We start from the raw sequence: 21,292 nt of genomic DNA, 5'->3' as shown, positions 1-21,292 counted from the left end.
CACACTCACACCATCACACTCACACACACACCATCACACTCACACACACACCATCACACTCACACACACACACACCATCACACTCACACATACACACACCATCACACTCACACACCATCACACACACACACACCATCACACACACCATGGTAATATATGTTATAGGACTGGAAGGAGAAGTATTACCATGGTAATATGTGTTATAGGACTGGAAGGAGAAGTATTACCATGGTAATATATGTTATAGGACTGGAAGGAGAAGTATTACCATGGTAATATATGTTATAGGACTGGAAGGAGAAGTATTACCATGGTAATATATGTTATAGGACTGGAAGGAGAAGTATTACCATGGTAATATGTGTTATATGACTGGAAGGAGAAGTATTACCATGGTAATATGTGTTATATATGTGTTTTAGGACTGGAAGGAGAAGTATTACCATGGTAATATGTGTTATAGGACTGGAAGGAGAAGTATTACCATGGTAATATGTGTTATAGGACTGGAAGGAGAAGTATTACCATGGTAATATATGTTATAGGACTGGAAGGAGAAGTATTACCATGGTAATATATGTTATAGGACTGGAAGGAGAAGTATTACCATGGTAATATATGTTATAGGACTGGAAGGAGAAGTATTACCATGGTAATATGTGTTATAGGACTGGAAGGAGAAGTATTACCATGGTAATATATGTTATAGGACTGGAAGGAGAAGTATTACCATGGTAATATATGTTATAGGACTGGAAGGAGAAGTATTACCATGGTAATATGTGTTATAGGACTGGAAGGAGAAGTATTACCATGGTAATATATGTTATAGGACTGGAAGGAGAAGTATTACCATGGTAATATGTGTTATATATGTGTTATAGGACTGGAAGGAGAAGTATTACCATGGTAATATGTGTTATAGGACTGGAAGGAGAAGTATTACCATGGTAATATGTGTTATATATGTGTTTTAGGACTGGAAGGAGAAGTATTACCATGGTAATATGTGTTATAGGACTGGAAGGAGAAGTATTACCATGGTAATATGTGTTATATATGTGTTTTAGGACTGGAAGGAGAAGTACATCCATGAAAACTACTCTAAGATCTTTGAAGACAACCAGACCATCGTGGAGCAGCCGTGTCCTGATGTGTACTGGTTCCCATCCTTTACAGACAGGATGTGTGATGATCTGGTGGAAACCATGGAAGACTTTGGAGAATGGAGTGGAGGAAGACATACGGTACGGAGGAGGAGGAGGAGGACCTATGAGAGTGTGCATCTGTGACTACTATGTCTCTTTGGTCAACTGTTTTCTTCTGTGTTTTCCAGGATGAGCGTCTTGCAGGGGGCTATGAGAACGTCCCTACTGTAGATATTCATATGAACCAGATTGGCTTTGAGAAGGAGTGGCTCAAGTTCCTAAAAGAATACATCAGCCCTGTTACTGAAAAACTCTACCCAGGCTACTTCCCCAAGGTACACGCAATCACAGACACATGTTAAATACTTTATCTGAATCCACAAATCACATAACAGTAAAGAGGACTTGTTTTTCCTTTAGAAAAGGAAGTCTTGCGATGCCCTGAGACATATCGTCAGTAATGACTCGTACCTTGATCTCCTGTGGCTCCTCGTATTTCGCCCTCTTCCTTTCGTTGGCCTCCTCAATGTGCTACTTTCCCAGGTTGACTTTCAGCTCCCAGTCTTCAGCTGTTGTGAGAAGACTTGTGGAGGTTCTGGTAGGTGGTATTGGCTGTCGCCTGTCCCCTGTCCCCTGGCTCTGACGTTTGCCCGCTTTGATTTGCTGTTTCCACAATGGCTTTAGTCACCTGGTCGTGGCACCAGCGGTAAGCGACTCTCACCTGGGGCTGTGCTCAAGGGTTCCTATCTTCAGGCACAGAGGGCATGATGGTGAATCGACCTTGCTCCAGCAGAACAGGTTAGATGGGCTTGGTAGAACATTGTAGACTGCCTGGATCAAAAAATGTATGCGCTGAGGCTTTCCAAAGCTCGGTCCATATGACCTTATGCTCCACCGCTTGCTCCCATCTTGTCCAGGCTCCTTGTTGCCTCATTCCGACCATCCTGCCGGCTTGCTCCTCCTCGACTGCTGCTGGCACTTCCTCCTGTACCATCTTCCGTCGGTCTTTCCCTTGGACCTTGTCGTAGCGTGGCGTTGTAATGCCCACCAACACGCTGTGCCGTAACCGTGACTCAGCCTGCTCCACTTGCTTCCTGTCCTCCCCTCTATCCCGGCCTAGGAGACTTTCTGGTCCCTTGACTCCCAGTATTGTCGCACGTCCCTTGTACGGCTTACCATGAATTCATCATTCAGGCAGCTGATTCTTCAGTTTGTTGTTCTGACAGGGTGATGCTGCTTTGAGGTACTCCCATTTTCTGCTGTTGTCTCTGGACTGTAGAGATCAGGGCCTCGTAGACAAGGAGGATCCAGAGAATCAGTGGGAGTGTTGGTGTCATCCAGACCTTGAACTTGCCTTGTCCACTGCAGCCGACCACCAGCTCTTGGTTGATTGTCTTGATGAATGCTGTATCCCTCGGCTGCTATCAAACAGACTCTTCAGCGGTTTCTCTGCGACGGATGGGATCTGTGTGTCTCGAATGGCGAAGCGGAACTTGTACACAGTCTTCCCCATCTAAAGCTTTAGACTTCGCTGGCTTGAAACTCATCCGTGCCCAGGTGGCAGGTCTCCAGCCCCTTCAAAATCCACCTACTCCCTGGGACGGATGTTGTCACAGTCAGGTTGTCCATGAAGGCTCTGATAGGAGGTTGTCGCACACCAGACTTGGTCAGCGGGCCTCTGCAGTCCACCGCAGCTGACTTCACCAGTATGTTCATGACAAGGGCGAACAGGTTACCAACATTTTGAAATATCACAAATACATTTAACCAGCTTCCTCCGAGACTGTCATGTATGTACAGGTTCTTGTATGAATAACCCCCCCCCCCCAGGCCCAGGCGGTGATGAATTTTGTAGTCCGGTATCGTCCAGATGAACAGCCGTCTCTCCGTCCGCATCACGACTCCTCCACCTTCACCATCAACGTAGCACTCAACAGCAAGGGAATGGATTACCAGGTACACACCAGGCCTGGACTGGGATTTGTTGTAGTTTGGGGTTTATTTGAAAATACCACATTTTCAAATACTCAAGTAATCTAATACACATAGTTATCTAATACACGAGTTTACACATAAAGGCAACTCGTTTCTATTGATATCGAATACAGGTCTCAGAGAAACAAATCATATTTGGAAGTAATTTGAAGGTATGTAAGTTATTTCAAAACAAATGTATATTTATTTGATGGTTGCCAAATATTTGATGAGAGAACTAAAACAGTTGAATTAGTCTAGATATACACTGAGTAAACAACCCATTAAGAACAGCTTTACATGTCTCGTCACTTCATTATTACCATAGCAACATAGTTGATACATAGGACTTTGGAAATGTCTTCATGGCATAATTATGTAGTTATTAAGATGCAATTACCAAAGTATTATGTAACAGCATACTAATAAAAGTATATTACTCAGGAACAGGTTAATGTTAAAGTGGATTACTCAGGAACAGGTTAATGTTAAAGTGGATTACTCAGGAACAGGTTAATGTTAAAGTGGATTACTCAGGAACAGGTTAATGTTAAAGTGGATTACTCAGGAACAGGTTAATGTTAGTCTATTACTCAGGAACAGGTTAATGTGGATTACTCAGGAACAGGTTAATGTTAGAGGATTACTCAGGAACAGGTTAATGTGGATTACTCAGGAACAGGTTAATGTTAAAGTGGATTACTCAGGAACAGGTTAATGTGGATTACTCAGGAACAGGTTAATGTTAAAGTGGATTACTCAGGAACAGGTTAATGTGGATTACTCAGGAACAGGTTAATGTTAAAGTGGATTACTCAGGAACAGGTTAATGTTAAAGTGGATTACTCAGGAACAGGTTAATGTTAAAATGGATTACTCAGGAACAGGTTAATGTGGATTACTCAGGAACAGGTTAATGTTAAAGTGGATTACTCAGGAACAGGTTAATGTTAGTCTATTACTCAGGAACAGGTTAATGTTAGTGGATTACTCAGGAACAGGTTAATGTTAGTGGATTACTCAGGAACAGGTTAATGTTAAAATGGATTACTCAGGAACAGGTTAATGTGGATTACTCAGGAACAGGTTAATGTTAAAGTGGATTACTCAGGAACAGGTTAATGTGGATTACTCAGGAACAGGTTAATGTTAAAGTGGATTACTCAGGAACAGGTTCATGTTAAAATGGATTACTCAGGAACAGGTTAATGTGGATTACTCAGGAACAGGTTAATGTTAAAGTGGATTACTCAGGAACAGGTTCATGTGGATTACTCAGGAACAGGTTCATGTTAAAGTGGATTATTCAGGAACAGGTTAATGTGGATTACTCAGGAACAGGTTAATGTTAAAGTGGATTATTCAGGAACAGGTTAATGTTAGTATATTACTCAGGAACAGGTTAATGTTAGTGGATTACTCAGGAACAGGTTAATGTTAAAGTGGATTACTCAGGAACAGGTTAATGTTAAAGTGGATTACTCAGGAACAGGTTAATGTTAAAGTGGATTACTCAGGAACAGGTTAATGTTAGTTGATTACTCAGGAACAGGTTAATGTTAAAGTGGATTACTCAGGAACAGGTTCATGTTAGTGGATTACTCAGGAACAGGTTCATGTTAAAGTGGATTACTCAGGAACAGGTTCATGTTAGTGGATTACTCAGGAACAGGTTAATGTTAAAGTGGATTACTCAGGAACAGGTTAATGTGGATTACTCAGGAACAGGTTAATGTTAAAGTGGATTACTCAGGAACAGGTTCATGTTAAAGTGGATTATTCAGGAACAGGTTAATGTTAGTATATTACTCAGGAACAGGTTAATGTTAGTGGATTACTCAGGAACAGGTTAATGTTAAAGTGGATTACTCAGGAACAGGTTAATGTTAGTGGATTCCTCAGGAACAGGTTAATGTGGATTACTCAGGAACAGGTTAATGTTAAAGTGGATTATTCAGGAACAGGTTAATGTTAGTCTATTACTCAGGAACAGGTTAATGTTAGTGGATTACTCAGGAACAGGTTAATGTTAGTGGATTACTCAGGAACAGGTTAATGTTAAAGTGGATTACTCAGGAACAGGTTAATGTTAGTGGATTACTCAGGAACAGGTTAATGTTACAGTGGATTACTCAGGAACAGGTTCATGTGGATTACTCAGGAACAGGCTCATGTTAAAGTGGATTACTCAGGAACAGGTTCATGTTAAAGTGGATTATTCAGGAACAGGTTAATGTTAGTATATTACTCAGGAACAGGTTAATGTTAGTGGATTACTCAGGAACAGGTTAATGTTAAAGTGGATTACTCAGGAACAGGTTAATGTTAGTGGATTCCTCAGGAACAGGTTAATGTGGATTACTCAGGAACAGGTTAATGTTAAAGTGGATTATTCAGGAACAGGTTAATGTTAGTCTATTACTCAGGAACAGGTTAATGTTAGTGGATTACTCAGGAACAGGTTAATGTTAGTGGATTACTCAGGAACAGGTTAATGTTAAAGTGGATTACTCAGGAACAGGTTAATGTTAGTGGATTACTCAGGAACAGGTTAATGTTACAGTGGATTACTCAGGAACAGGTTCATGTGGATTACTCAGGAACAGGCTCATGTTAAAGTGGATTACTCAGGAACAGGCTCATGTTAAAGTGGATTACTCAGGAACAGGTTAATGTTAAAGTGGATTACTCAGGAACAGGTTAATGTGGATTACTCAGGAATATGTTAATGTTAAAGTGGTTTACTCAGGAACAGGTTAAAGTGGATTACTAAGGAACAGGTTAATGTTCAAGTGGATTACTCAGGAACAGGTTAATGTGGATTACTCAGGAACAGGTTAATGTTAGTCTATTACTCAGGAACAGGTTAAAGTGGATTACTCAGGAACAGGTTAATGTTAAAGTGGATTACTCAGGAACAGGTTAATGTTAAAATGGATTACTCGGGAACAGGTTAATGTGGATTACTCAGGAACAGGTTAATGTTAAAGTGGATTACTCAGGAACAGGTTAATGTTAAAGTGGATGATTCAGGAACAGGTTAATGTTAGTCTATTACTCAGGAACAGGTTAATGTTAGTGGATTACTCAGGAACAGGTTAATGTTAGTGGATTACTCAGGAACAGGTTAATGTTAAAATGGATTACTCAGGAACAGGTTAATGTTAAAGTGGATTACTCAGGAACAGGTTAATGTGGATTACTCAGGAACAGGTTAATGTTAAAGTGGATTACTCAGGAACAGGTTCATGTTAAAATGGATTACTCAGGAACAGGTTAATGTGGATTACTCAGGAACAGGTTAATGTTAAAGTGGATTACTCAGGAACAGGTTCATGTGGATTACTCAGGAACAGGTTAATGTTAAAGTGGATTACTCAGGAACAGGTTCATGTTAAAGTGGATTATTCAGGAACAGGTTAATGTGGATTACTCAGGAACAGGTTAATGTTAAAGTGGATTATTCAGGAACAGGTTAATGTTAGTATATTACTCAGGAACAGGTTAATGTTAGTGGATTACTCAGGAACAGGTTAATGTTAAAGTGGATTACTCAGGAACAGGTTAATGTTAAAGTGGATTACTCAGGAACAGGTTAATGTTAAAGTGGATTACTCAGGAACAGGTTAATGTTAGTTGATTACTCAGGAACAGGTTCATGTTAGTGGATTACTCAGGAACAGGTTCATGTTAAAGTGGATTACTCAGGAACAGGTTAATGTTAAAGTGGATTACTCAGGAACAGGTTAATGTTAAAGTGGATTACTCAGGAACAGGTTCATGTTAAAGTGGATTATTCAGGAACAGGTTAATGTTAGTATATTACTCAGGAACAGGTTAATGTTAGTGGATTACTCAGGAACAGGTTAATGTTAGTGGATTCCTCAGGAACAGGTTAATGTTAGTGGATTCCTCAGGAACAGGTTAATGTGGATTACTCAGGAACAGGTTAATGTTAAAGTGGATTATTCAGGAACAGGTTAATGTTAGTCTATTACTCAGGAACAGGTTAATGTTAGTGGATTACTCAGGAACAGGTTAATGTTAGTGGATTACTCAGGAACAGGTTAATGTTAAAGTGGATTACTCAGGAACAGGTTAATGTTAGTGGATTACTCAGGAACAGGTTAATGTTACAGTGGATTACTCAGGAACAGGCTCATGTTAAAGTGGATTACTCAGGAACAGGCTCATGTTAAAGTGGATTACTCAGGAACAGGTTAATGTTAAAGTGGATTACTCAGGAACAGGTTAATGTTAAAGTGGATTACTCAGGAACAGGTTAATGTGGATTACTCAGGAATATGTTAATGTTAAAGTGGTTTACTCAGGAACAGGTTAAAGTGGATTACTAAGGAACAGGTTAATGTTAAAGTGGATTACTCAGGAACAGGTTAATGTGGATTACTCAGGAACAGGTTAATGTTAGTCTATTACTCAGGAACAGGTTAAAGTGGATTACTCAGGAACAGGTTAATGTTAAAGTGGATTACTCAGGAACAGGTTAATGTTAGTGGATTACTCAGGAACAGGTTAATGTTAAAGTGGATTACTCAGGAACAGGTTAATGTTAGTGGATTACTCAGGAACAGGTTAATGTTAAAGTGGATTACTCAGGAACAGGTTAATGTTAGTCTATTACTCAGGAACAGGTTAATGTTAAAGTGGATTACTCAGGAACAGGTTAAAGTGGATTACTCAGGAACAGGTTAATGTTAAAGTGGATTATTCAGGAACAGGTTAATGTTAGTCTATTACTCAGGAACAGGTTAATGTGGATTACTCAGGAACAGGTTAATGTTAAAGTGGATTACTCAGGAACAGGTTAAAGTGGATTACTCAGGAACAGGTTAATGTTAGTGGATTACTCAGGAACAGGTTAATGTTAAAGTGGATTACTCAGGAACAGGTTCATGTTAGTGGATTACTCAGGAACAGGTTAATGTTAAAGTGGATTACTCGAACAGGTTCATGTTAGTGGATTACTCAGGAACAGGTTCATGTTAGTGGATTACTCAGGAACAGGTTAATGTTAAAGTGGATTACTCAGGAACAGGTTAATGTTAAAGTGGATTACTCAGGAACAGGTTAATGTTAGTCTATTACTCAGGAACAGGTTAATGTTAGTGGATTACTCAGGAACAGGTTAATGTTACAGTGGATTACTCAGGAACAGGTTAATGTGGATTACTCAGGAACAGGCTCATGTTAAAGTGGATTACTCAGGAACAGGCTCATGTTAAAGTGGATTACTCAGGAACAGGTTAATGTTAAAGTGGATTACTCAGGAACAGGTTAATGTTAAAGTGGATTACTCAGGAACAGGTTAATGTGGATTACTCAGGAATAGGTTAATGTTAAAGTGGATTACTCAGGAACAGGTTAATGTGGATTACTCAGGAACAGGCTCATGTTAAAGTGGATTACTCAGGAACAGGTTAATGTTAAAGTGGATTACTCAGGAACAGATTAAAGTGGATTACTCAGGAACAGGTTCATGTTAAAGTGGATTACTCAGGAACAGGTTAATGTGGATTACTCAGGAACAGGTTAATGTTAAAGTGGATTACTCAGGAACAGGTTAATGTTAGTGGATTACTCAGGAACAGGTTAATGTTAGTCTATTACTCAGGAACAGGTTAAAGTGGATTACTCAGGAACAGGTTAATGTTAAAGTGGATTACTCAGGAACAGGTTAATGTTAGTGGATTACTCAGGAACAGGTTAATGTTAAAGTGGATTACTCAGGAACAGGTTAATGTTAGTGGATTACTCAGGAACAGGTTAATGTTAAAGTGGATTACTCAGGAACAGGTTAATGTTAGTCGATTACTCAGGAACAGGTTAATGTTAAAGTGGATTACTCAGGAACAGGTTAAAGTGGATTACTCAGGAACAGGTTAATGTTAGTCTATTACTCAGGAACAGGTTAATGTGGATTACTCAGGAACAGGTTAATGTGGATTACTCAGGAACAGGTTAATGTTAAAGTGGATTACTCAGGAACAGGTTAAAGTGGATTACTCAGGAACAGGTTAATGTTAGTGGATTACTCAGGAACAGGTTAATGTTAAAGTGGATTACTCAGGAACAGGTTCATGTTAGTGGATTACTCAGGAACAGGTTAATGTTAAAGTGGATTACTCGAACAGGTTCATGTTAGTGGATTACTCAGGAACAGGTTCATGTTAGTGGATTACTCAGGAACAGGTTAATGTTAAAGTGGATTACTCAGGAACAGGTTAATGTTAAAGTGGATTACTCAGGAACAGGTTAATGTTAGTCTATTACTCAGGAACAGGTTAATGTTAGTGGATTACTCAGGAACAGGTTAATGTTACAGTGGATTACTCAGGAACAGGTTAATGTGGATTACTCAGGAACAGGCTCATGTTAAAGTGGATTACTCAGGAACAGGCTCATGTTAAAGTGGATTACTCAGGAACAGGTTAATGTTAAAGTGGATTACTCAGGAACAGGTTAATGTTAAAGTGGATTACTCAGGAACAGGTTAATGTGGATTACTCAGGAATAGGTTAATGTTAAAGTGGATTACTCAGGAACAGGTTAATGTGGATTACTCAGGAACAGGCTCATGTTAAAGTGGATTACTCAGGAACAGGTTAATGTTAAAGTGGATTACTCAGGAACAGATTAAAGTGGATTACTCAGGAACAGGTTCATGTTAAAGTGGATTACTCAGGAACAGGTTAATGTGGATTACTCAGGAACAGGTTAATGTTAAAGTGGATTACTCAGGAACAGGTTAATGTTAGTGGATTACTCAGGAACAGGTTAATGTTAGTCTATTACTCAGGAACAGGTTAAAGTGGATTACTCAGGAACAGGTTAATGTTAAAGTGGATTACTCAGGAACAGGTTAATGTTAGTGGATTACTCAGGAACAGGTTAATGTTAAAGTGGATTACTCAGGAACAGGTTAATGTTAGTGGATTACTCAGGAACAGGTTAATGTTAAAGTGGATTACTCAGGAACAGGTTAATGTTAGTCGATTACTCAGGAACAGGTTAATGTTAAAGTGGATTACTCAGGAACAGGTTAAAGTGGATTACTCAGGAACAGGTTAATGTTAGTCTATTACTCAGGAACAGGTTAATGTGGATTACTCAGGAACAGGTTAATGTTAAAGTGGATTACTCAGGAACAGGTTAATGTGGATTACTCAGGAACAGGTTAATGTTAAAGTGGATTACTCAGGAACAGGTTAAAGTGGATTACTCAGGAACAGGTTAATGTTAGTGGATTACTCAGGAACAGGTTAATGTTAAAGTGGATTACTCAGGAACAGGTTCATGTTAGTGGATTACTCAGGAACAGGTTAATGTTAAAGTGGATTACTCGAACAGGTTCATGTTAGTGGATTACTCAGGAACAGGTTCATGTTAGTGGATTACTCAGGAACAGGTTAATGTTAAAGTGGATTACTCAGGAACAGGTTAATGTTAAAGTGGATTACTCAGGAACAGGTTAATGTTAGTGGATTACTCAGGAACAGGTTAATGTTAGTGGATTACTCAGGAACAGGTTAATGTTAAAGTGGATTACTCAGGAACAGGTTAATGTTAAAGTGGATTACTCAGGAACAGGTTCATGTTAGTGGATTACTCAGGAACAGGTTAATGTTAAAGTGGATTACTCAGGAACAGGTTAATGTTAGTGGATTACTCAGGAACAGGTTAATGTTAGTGGATTACTCAGGAACAGGTTAATGTTAAAGTGGATTACTCAGGAACAGGTTAATGTTAAAGTGGATTACTCAGGAACAGGTTAATGTTAGTGGATTACTCAGGAACAGGTTAATGTTAGTGGATTACTCAGGAACAGGTTAATGTTAGTGGATTACTCGGGAACAGGTTAATGTTAGTGGATTACTCAGGAACAGGTTAATGTTAGTGGATTACTCAGGAACAGGTTAATGTTAAAGTGGATTACTCAGGAACAGGTTCATGTTAGTTGATTACTCAGGAACAGGTTAATGTTAGTGGATTACTCAGGAACAGGTTAATGTTAGTGGATTACTCAGGAACAGGTTAATGTTAAAGTGGATTACTCAGGAACAGGTTAATGTTAAAGTGGATTACTCAGGAACAGGTTAATGTTAGTCTATTACTCAGGAACAGGTTAATGTTAAAGTGGATTACTCAGGAACAGGTTAAAGTGGATTACTCAGGAACAGGTTAATGTTAGTCTATTACTCAGGAACAGGTTAATGTGGATTACTCAGGAACAGGTTAATGTTAAAGTGGATTACTCAGGAACAGGTTAATGTTAAAGTGGATTACTCAGGAACAGGTTAATGTTAAAGTGGATTACTCAGGAACAGGTTAATGTTAGTTGATTACTCAGGAACAGGTTAATGTTAAAGTGGATTACTCAGGAACAGGTTCATGTTAGTGGATTACTCAGGAACAGGTTCATGTTAAAGTGGATTACTCAGGAACAGGTTCATGTTAGTGGATTACTCAGGAACAGGTTAATGTTAAAGTGGATTACTCAGGAACAGGTTAATGTTAGTGTATTACTCAGGAACAGGTTAATGTTAGTGGATTACTCAGGAACAGGTTAATGTTAAAGTGGATTACTCAGGAACAGGTTAATGTTAAAGTGGATTACTCAGGAACAGGTTAATGTTAAAGTGGATTACTCAGGAACAGGTTAATGTTAAAGTGGATTACTCAGGAACAGGTTAATGTTAAAGTGGATTACTCAGGAACAGATTAATGTTAGTGGATTACTCAGGAACAGGTTAATGTTAGTGGATTACTCAGGAACAGGTTAATGTTAGTCTATTACTCAGGAACAGGTTAATGTTAGTCTATTACTCAGGAACAGGTTAATGTTAGTCTATTACTCAGGAACAGGTTAATGTTAGTCTATTACTCAGGAACAGGTTAATGTTAAAGTGGATTACTCAGGAACAGGTTAATGTTAGTGGATTACTCAGGAACAGGTTAATGTTAAAGTGGATTACTCAGGAACAGGTTAATGTTAAAGTGGATTACTCAGGAACAGGTTAATGTTAGTCTATTACTCAGGAACAGGTTAATGTTACGGTGGATTACTCAGGAACAGGTTAAAGTGGATTACTCAGGAACAGGTTAATGTTGAAGTGGATTACTCAGGAACAGGTTCATGTTAGTCTATTACTCAGGAACAGGTTCATGTTAGTGGATTACTCAGGAACAGGTTAATGTTAAAGTGGATTACTCAGGAACAGGTTAATGTTAGTGGATTACTCAGGAACAGGTTAATGTGGATTACTCAGGAACAGGTTAATGTTAAAGTGGATTACTCAGGAACAGGTTAATGTGGATTACTCAGGAACAGGTTAATGTTAAAGTGGATTACTCAGGAACAGGTTAATGTTAAAGTGGATTACTCAGGAACAGGTTAATGTTAGTCTATTACTCAGGAACAGGTTAATGTTAGTGGATTACTCAGGAACAGGTTAATGTTACAGTGGATTACTCAGGAACAGGTTAATGTGGATTACTCAGGAACAGGCTCATGTTAAAGTGGATTACTCAGGAACAGGCTCATGTTAAAGTGGATTACTCAGGAACAGGTTAATGTTAAAGTGGATTACTCAGGAACAGGTTAATGTTAAAGTGGATTACTCAGGAACAGGTTAATGTGGATTACTCAGGAATAGGTTAATGTTAAAGTGGATTACTCAGGAACAGGTTAATGTGGATTACTCAGGAACAGGCTCATGTTAAAGTGGATTACTCAGGAACAGGTTAATGTTAAAGTGGATTACTCAGGAACAGATTAAAGTGGATTACTCAGGAACAGGTTCATGTTAAAGTGGATTACTCAGGAACAGGTTAATGTGGATTACTCAGGAACAGGTTAATGTTAAAGTGGATTACTCAGGAACAGGTTAATGTTAGTGGATTACTCAGGAACAGGTTAATGTTAGTCTATTACTCAGGAACAGGTTAAAGTGGATTACTCAGGAACAGGTTAATGTTAAAGTGGATTACTCAGGAACAGGTTAATGTTAGTGGATTACTCAGGAACAGGTTAATGTTAAAGTGGATTACTCAGGAACAGGTTAATGTTAGTGGATTACTCAGGAACAGGTTAATGTTAAAGTGGATTACTCAGGAACAGGTTAATGTTAGTCGATTACTCAGGAACAGGTTAATGTTAAAGTGGATTACTCAGGAACAGGTTAAAGTGGATTACTCAGGAACAGGTTAATGTTAGTCTATTACTCAGGAACAGGTTAATGTGGATTACTCAGGAACAGGTTAATGTTAAAGTGGATTACTCAGGAACAGGTTAATGTGGATTACTCAGGAACAGGTTAATGTTAAAGTGGATTACTCAGGAACAGGTTAAAGTGGATTACTCAGGAACAGGTTAATGTTAGTGGATTACTCAGGAACAGGTTAATGTTAAAGTGGATTACTCAGGAACAGGTTCATGTTAGTGGATTACTCAGGAACAGGTTAATGTTAAAGTGGATTACTCGAACAGGTTCATGTTAGTGGATTACTCAGGAACAGGTTCATGTTAGTGGATTACTCAGGAACAGGTTAATGTTAAAGTGGATTACTCAGGAACAGGTTAATGTTAAAGTGGATTACTCAGGAACAGGTTAATGTTAGTGGATTACTCAGGAACAGGTTAATGTTAGTGGATTACTCAGGAACAGGTTAATGTTAAAGTGGATTACTCAGGAACAGGTTAATGTTAAAGTGGATTACTCAGGAACAGGTTCATGTTAGTGGATTACTCAGGAACAGGTTAATGTTAAAGTGGATTACTCAGGAACAGGTTAATGTTAGTGGATTACTCAGGAACAGGTTAATGTTAGTGGATTACTCAGGAACAGGTTAATGTTAGTGGATTACTCGGGAACAGGTTAATGTTAGTGGATTACTCAGGAACAGGTTAATGTTAGTGGATTACTCAGGAACAGGTTAATGTTAAAGTGGATTACTCAGGAACAGGTTCATGTTAGTTGATTACTCAGGAACAGGTTAATGTTAGTGGATTACTCAGGAACAGGTTAATGTTAGTGGATTACTCAGGAACAGGTTAATGTTAAAGTGGATTACTCAGGAACAGGTTAATGTTAAAGTGGATTACTCAGGAACAGGTTAATGTTAGTCTATTACTCAGGAACAGGTTAATGTTAAAGTGGATTACTCAGGAACAGGTTAAAGTGGATTACTCAGGAACAGGTTAATGTTAGTCTATTACTCAGGAACAGGTTAATGTGGATTACTCAGGAACAGGTTAATGTTAAAGTGGATTACTCAGGAACAGGTTAATGTTAAAGTGGATTACTCAGGAACAGGTTAATGTTAAAGTGGATTACTCAGGAACAGGTTAATGTTAGTTGATTACTCAGGAACAGGTTAATGTTAAAGTGGATTACTCAGGAACAGGTTCATGTTAGTGGATTACTCAGGAACAGGTTCATGTTAAAGTGGATTACTCAGGAACAGGTTCATGTTAGTGGATTACTCAGGAACAGGTTAATGTTAAAGTGGATTACTCAGGAACAGGTTAATGTTAGTGTATTACTCAGGAACAGGTTAATGTTAGTGGATTACTCAGGAACAGGTTAATGTTAAAGTGGATTACTCAGGAACAGGTTAATGTTAAAGTGGATTACTCAGGAACAGGTTAATGTTAAAGTGGATTACTCAGGAACAGGTTAATGTTAAAGTGGATTACTCAGGAACAGGTTAATGTTAAAGTGGATTACTCAGGAACAGATTAATGTTAGTGGATTACTCAGGAACAGGTTAATGTTAGTGGATTACTCAGTAACAGGTTAATGTTAGTCTATTACTCAGGAACAGGTTAATGTTAGTCTATTACTCAGGAACAGGTTAATGTTAGTCTATTACTCAGGAACAGGTTAATGTTAGTCTATTACTCAGGAACAGGTTAATGTTAAAGTGGATTACTCAGGAACAGGTTAATGTTAGTGGATTACTCAGGAACAGGTTAATGTTAAAGTGGATTACTCAGGAACAGGTTAATGTTAAAGTGGATTACTCAGGAACAGGTTAATGTTAGTCTATTACTCAGGAACAGGTTAATGTTACGGTGGATTACTCAGGAACAGGTTAAAGTGGATTACTCAGGAACAGGTTAATGTTGAAGTGGATTACTCAGGAACAGGTTCATGTTAGTCTATTACTCAGGAACAGGTTCATGTTAGTGGATTACTCAGGAACAGGTTAATGTTAAAGTGGATTACTCAGGAACAGGTTAATGTTAGTGGATTACTCAGGAACAGGTTAATGTGGATTACTCAGGAACAGGTTAATGTTAAAGTGGATTACTCAGGAACAGGTTAATGTGGATTACTCAGGAACAGGTTAATGTTAAAGTGGATTACTCAGGAACAGGTTAACCTGTCTGGGAACGGGGTTCCGCTAGTTCTGCTAGCCCTGGAACCCCTCGCCAACAGCCAGTGAAATTGCAGGGCGTCAAATTCAAACAGGAATCTCATAAATCATGTGTCAAACATACAAGTATTAAGCACCATTTTAAAGATGAAATTCTCGTTAATCCAGCCACAGTGTTTGATTTCAAAAAGGCTTTACAGCGAAAGCTCCACAAAGATTATGTTAGGTCACCACCAAGTCACAGAAAAACACACCCATTTTTCCAGCCAAAGAGAGGAGTCACAAAGCACAAATAGAGATAAAATGAATCACTAACCTTTGATGATCTTCATCAGATGACACTAATAGGACTTCATGTTACACAATACATGTATGTTTTGTTCGATAAAATGCATATTAATATCCAAAAATCTCATTTTACATTGGCATGTTATGTTCAGTAGTTCTAGAACATGCAGTGATTTTGCAGAGAGCCACATCAATTTACAGAAATACTCATAATAAACATTGATAATAGATACAACTATTATACATGGAACTTTAGATCCACTTCTCCTTAATGCAACTGCTGTGTCAGATTTCAAATAAACTTTACGGAAAAAGCAAACCATGCAATAATCTGAGTACGGCGCTCAGAGCCCAAACCAGCCAAATAAATATCCGCCATGTTGTGGAGTCAACATTAGTCAGAAATAGCATTATAAATATTCACTTACCTTTGATGATCTTCATCAGACTGCACTCCCAGGAATCCCAGTTCCACAATAAATGTTTGTTTTGTTTGATAAAGTTCATCATTTATACCTCCTTTTTTTAGGGTGTTTGGTAAACAAATCCAAACGCGATGCAAGTCCAGCTGAAAGGTCGGACGAAAAATCCAAAAAGTTATATTACTGGTCGTAGAAACATATCAAATGAAGTATAGAATCAATCTTTAGGATGTTTTTAACATAAATCTTCAATAATGTCCCAACCGGAAAATTCCTTTCTGTAGAAAAGCAATGGAATGCGTTGTCATTCTCACATGACCACGCGTCACAAGCCCGTGGCTCTCTGCCAGACACCTGTCTAATTCCCCTCTCATTCAGCCCCTCCCTCACAGTAGAAGCCTGCAACAACTTTCTAAAGACTGTTGACATCTAGTGGAAGCCTTGGGAAGTTTAAGATGACCAATATCCCACTATATCTTCAATTGGGGCTGAGTTGAAAAACGACCAACATCAGATTTCCCACTTCCTGGTGGATTCTTTCTCAGGTTTTTGCCTGCCATATGTGTTCTGTTATACTCACAGACATCATTCACACAGTTTTAGAAACTTCAGAGTGTTTTCTATCCAATACTACTTATAATATGCATATATTAGTATCTGGGACTGAGTAGCAGGCAGTTTACTCTGGGCATGCTTTTCATCCAAAAGTGAAAATGCTGCCCCCTATCCCAATGAAGTTAATGTTAAAGTGTATTACTCGGGAACAGTAGCAACACGTGGCTATTAAGTATCTAATGAAACAAAGTATCCCAAAACTGCCTTCTTGAATGAATAACAGCCAGGGTACGTGGAACATCCTGTTAGTTTGCATTCTGAGTGATCTATCCCTTTAAAGATGGTCTAGTGTGTGTTTGAACACTTACCCTCAGATGGACAAAGTTGTTTTTACTAAGCATCTAACATGCTGTGTGCAAATGGTTTTGAATTACCGGTATCATAAAATGAATGGCACGTTTTAAAGAGTCGTACAATTTATTTATACTTCTCTGTACAAAATATCATTGGTTAATTGGTTTGACTTGACACTTGGGGCAACAGACATTCAGGAGAATGGACATTTACAGAAGGTTTAGAAAGTCATATTTGATCTACACAATACATTTCTATCAGATAGATTGGAATAGTATAGGACATTGTGTTTGTTATTCACTCTATCTTTAACATGCAGGTCTAGATACAGCCCTCTCATTAGTAGAAGACAGCCAGTCCATGTAGATACAGCCCTGTCATTAGTAGCAGACAGCCAATCCATGTAGATACAGCCCTGTCATTAGTAGCAGACAGCCAATCCATGTAGATACAGCCCTGTCATTAGTAGAAGACAGCCAGTCCATGTAGATACAGCCCTGTCATTAGTAGAAGACAGCCAGTCCATGTAGATACAGCCCTGTCATTAGTAGTAGACAGCCAATCCATGTAGATACAGCCCTGTCATTAGTAGCAGACAGCCAATCCATGTAGATACAGCCCTGTCATTAGTAGCAGACAGCCAATCCATGTAGATACAGCCCTGTCATTAGTAGTAGACAGCCAATCCATGTAGATACAGCCCTGTCATTAGTAGCAGACAGCCAATCCATGTAGATACAGCCCTGTCATTAGTAGCAGACAGCCAATCCAATAGTTTAAAAGTAGTTATTTTCTGGGATCTGTATTCAGTAGTAGTAATAGTCGTAGTTATCCTCTAAGTAACTGTTTCCCCGGGAAAAAAATAGTTACTTTTCACAAAGCATAGTTAGAACTATAGTCAACTCTCTCTCTCTCTCTCTCTCTCTCTCTCTCTCTCTCTCTCTCTCTCTCTCCTCTCTCTCTCTCTCTCTCTCTGTGTCTCTCTCTCTCTCTGTGTCTCTCTCTCTCTCTGTGTCTCTCTCTCTCTCTGTGTCTCTCTCTCTCTCTGTGTCTCTCTCTCTCTCTGTGTCTCTCTCTGTGTCTCTCTCTCTCTCTGTGTCTCTCTCTCTCTCTCTCTGTCTCTCTCTCTCTCTCTCTGTCTCTCTCTCTCTGTGTCTCTCTCTCTCTTTGTCTGTGTCTCTCTCTCTCACACACACACACAAACTGTGTATGTAACTTCTATTTCAGGGTGGAGGGTTGCCGGTTCCTTCGTTATGACTGTAATGTGGAAGCACCTCGTAAAGGATGGTCTTTCATGCACCCAGGCAGACTGACTCACTACCACGAGGGCCTGCCTACAACCAGCGGGACTAGATACATCATGGTTTCCTTTGTTGACCCCTAAACCCTGACCTCTAACACCTGAACACACCACCCAGGTGACTAGATACATTATGGCATCCTTCATAGACCCATAGACACTGGTGGCGTGTGTGCGTGTGTGTGCGTGTGCGTGCGTGTGTGTCAGTCAGTCAGTCAGTCAGTCACATAGCAGATGGGTCTTCTCGTTGCCGTAGTAACACAAACCACTGAGTTTCATAGCAACCAGTTGAGCGACTTGAATCATGATCAGATCAGGCCAATCAGCTGCAGAGAGGTCAGTCTGATGAAACCTCACCATGCTGCCTTTGAAATGTACATGTTAGTCATTTAGTAGATGTTCTTATCCAGAGAGACTTACAGTCAGGACATTCATCTTCAGATAGCTAGGTGGACCAGTCATAGTCAGTACATTCATCTTCAGATAGCTAGGTGGACCAGTCCTAGTCAGTACATTCATCTTCAGATAGCTAGGTGGACCAGTCATAGTCAGGACATTCATCTTCAGATAGCTAGGTGGACCAGTCCTAGTCAGGACATTCATCTTCAGATAGCTAGGTGGGACAACCACATATCACACTCATAGTCAGTGTATTTCTTTCTCAATATGCTTCCTCATTTTTCTTCGACCCCTGACCTCTGTAGCTAGCTGTGTGTGTTTGGTGTGTGTGTGTTAATTTAAGTGTTTGATGTAACGGCAGGCTGATGTGGGTGTCATGTTACAGCGTTGCTATAGTAACCAGCCTCTCCCTGTGAGTGGAGAAAAGATGATTGACACTCTCCTAAGAGAGAGAACTGAACTTTCTGATAGAAATACCATGAATAGATCATCTGAGCTGTTCTACATGATAGAAACTCTAATCAATAGATCTGAAAAACACTCCACAAGGCGTAGTTCTATAATATCATGAGTAGATCGGCACTGTCTGTTCTACATGATCTGTTTCTATGTGCTGTCTGTTCTACATGATCTGTGTCTATGCGGTTGTTTTGAAGGTAATGTATAGTTTTATATTTCAGAAACCAACACGACCTTGGTCTTCAGAGGTCTGTCAGAAACATGTATTTTATCATCCTGTTTTTAAACTACTGCTTCAGACTGAGGCCCAAATGTTGCAACTTAAATCGGGTGTTTTCATTGGTATATTTTGTTATTGTTTTCTAGTGTTCTGGTCCCATGTTAGCAATCAAAGTGTGTCTGTCCATCTGACATGCTTCTATCAAGCTTTGTACAAAATGCCCTAAATTATTTGTTATGATTGAGAAATAAAGTTTCACATTTTAATAAATAATTAGATCTATATGTCTGTCTGTTAGTTTGCAGTCTTTGTTTGTGTGATTATTTGGTTGAGAGTTCAGCAGTTCACCACTAGATGGCATATCATATAGATTGTAGTTCAGCAGTTCACCACTAGATGGCATATCATATAGATTGTAGTTCAGCAGTTCACCACTAGATGGCATATCATATAGATTGTAGTTCAGCAGTTCACCACTAGATGGCATATCATATAGATTGTAGTTCAGCAGTTCACCACTAGATGGCATATCATACAGATTGTGTAGTTCAGCAGTTCACCACTAGATGGCATATCATATAGATTCATATATCATATAGACCACCAGGTGTCTGTTGTCTGCAAATCAGAGACATGTCATAAGCGTGCCTATGTTACACTCATTTTGACTAAAAGTTACACACAATCAATCACACATGATAACTGTCTCACAAAACTACTGGTTTAAGGCTATTTTCATTCTATCTCTTTCCTCTCCCGTTCTCTCTTCAGTAGTCTCTGTGTCTTGTCTGAGGAATTAAGTTTTCCAGTTTGAATGGTGGCTGAGAGAATAGGCACCTCCCACAGCACCCATATTGGGGAGGGCAATGTCAGTTATCCAATGTCACTAAGGCTGTGTGTGTGTGTGTGAGAGAGAGAGAGAGAGAGTCCGCTGAACTGGATTAGATTGAATGGGATTATAGCTCCGGGATTACAGTTACACCCCCCATCTATTTCTCTCCTCTCTTTCACTCCTTTTACTCTCATCTCTAGTCTGTCATACTCTCCCTCTATCTTTGTGTCTGGCCTCCCTCCCTCCTCCCTTCCTCCCTCCATCTTTCTCTCTTCATATGTCCTAACCCTGGCCTCCTCTCTTCATATGTCCTAACCCTGGCCTCCCTCCTCTCTCCCAGCTCCATCTCTTCATATGTCCTAACCCTGCCCTCCCCCCCTCCCTCCTCCATCTCTTCATATGTCCTAACCCTGGCCTCCCTCCCTCCCTCCCTCCTCCATCTCTTCATATGTCCTAACCCTGGCCTCCCTCCCTCCCTCCTCCAACCCTTCATATGTCCTAACCCTGGCCTCCCCCCTCCCTCCTCCAACCCTTCATATGTCCTAACCCTGGCCTCCCTCCCTCCTCCATCTCTTCATATGTCCTAACCCTGGCCTCCCCCCTCCCTCCTCCAACCCTTCATATGTCCTAACCCTGGCCTCCCTCCCTCCCTCCCTCCCTCCTCCATCTCTTCATATGTCCTAACCCTGCCCCCCCCCCCCTCCCTCCATCTCTTAATATGTCCTAACCCTGGCCTCCCTCCTCCATATGTCCTAACCCTGCCCTCCCTCCTCCATTTGTCCTAACCCTGGCCTCCCTCCTCCATATGTCCTAACCCTGCCCCCCCCCCTCCCTCCCTCCTCCATCTCTTCATATGTCCTAACCCTGGCCTCCCCCCTCCCTCCTCCAACCCTTCATATGTCCTAACCCTGGCCTCCCTCCCTCCTCCATCTCTCCATATGT

The 21,292-nt window shown here is 39.8% G+C and overlaps 1 protein-coding gene across 1 annotated transcript in view; it reads left to right on the top strand.

Annotated features, from left to right (window-relative positions):
• Positions 1–19,802, top strand: part of plod3 (procollagen-lysine, 2-oxoglutarate 5-dioxygenase 3) — a 79,201-nt gene extending 59,399 nt beyond the window's left edge. The window contains exons 15-18 of the mRNA XM_031791493.1: positions 1,071–1,247; positions 1,337–1,483; positions 2,979–3,104; positions 18,368–19,802. Of these exons, the coding sequence (XP_031647353.1) occupies positions 1,071–1,247; positions 1,337–1,483; positions 2,979–3,104; positions 18,368–18,397 (480 nt within the window). The 3' untranslated portion in view covers positions 18,398–19,802. The remainder of the gene's footprint in view (positions 1–1,070; positions 1,248–1,336; positions 1,484–2,978; positions 3,105–18,367) is intronic.
• The last annotated feature ends 1,490 nt before the right edge of the window (positions 19,803–21,292 follow it).

Source organism: Oncorhynchus kisutch, linkage group LG16 (genome assembly GCF_002021735.2).
Source record: "Oncorhynchus kisutch isolate 150728-3 linkage group LG16, Okis_V2, whole genome shotgun sequence".
Classification (NCBI taxonomy): Eukaryota; Metazoa; Chordata; class Actinopteri; order Salmoniformes; family Salmonidae; genus Oncorhynchus; species Oncorhynchus kisutch.
This window is presented reverse-complemented; position numbering and strand designations above follow the sequence as displayed.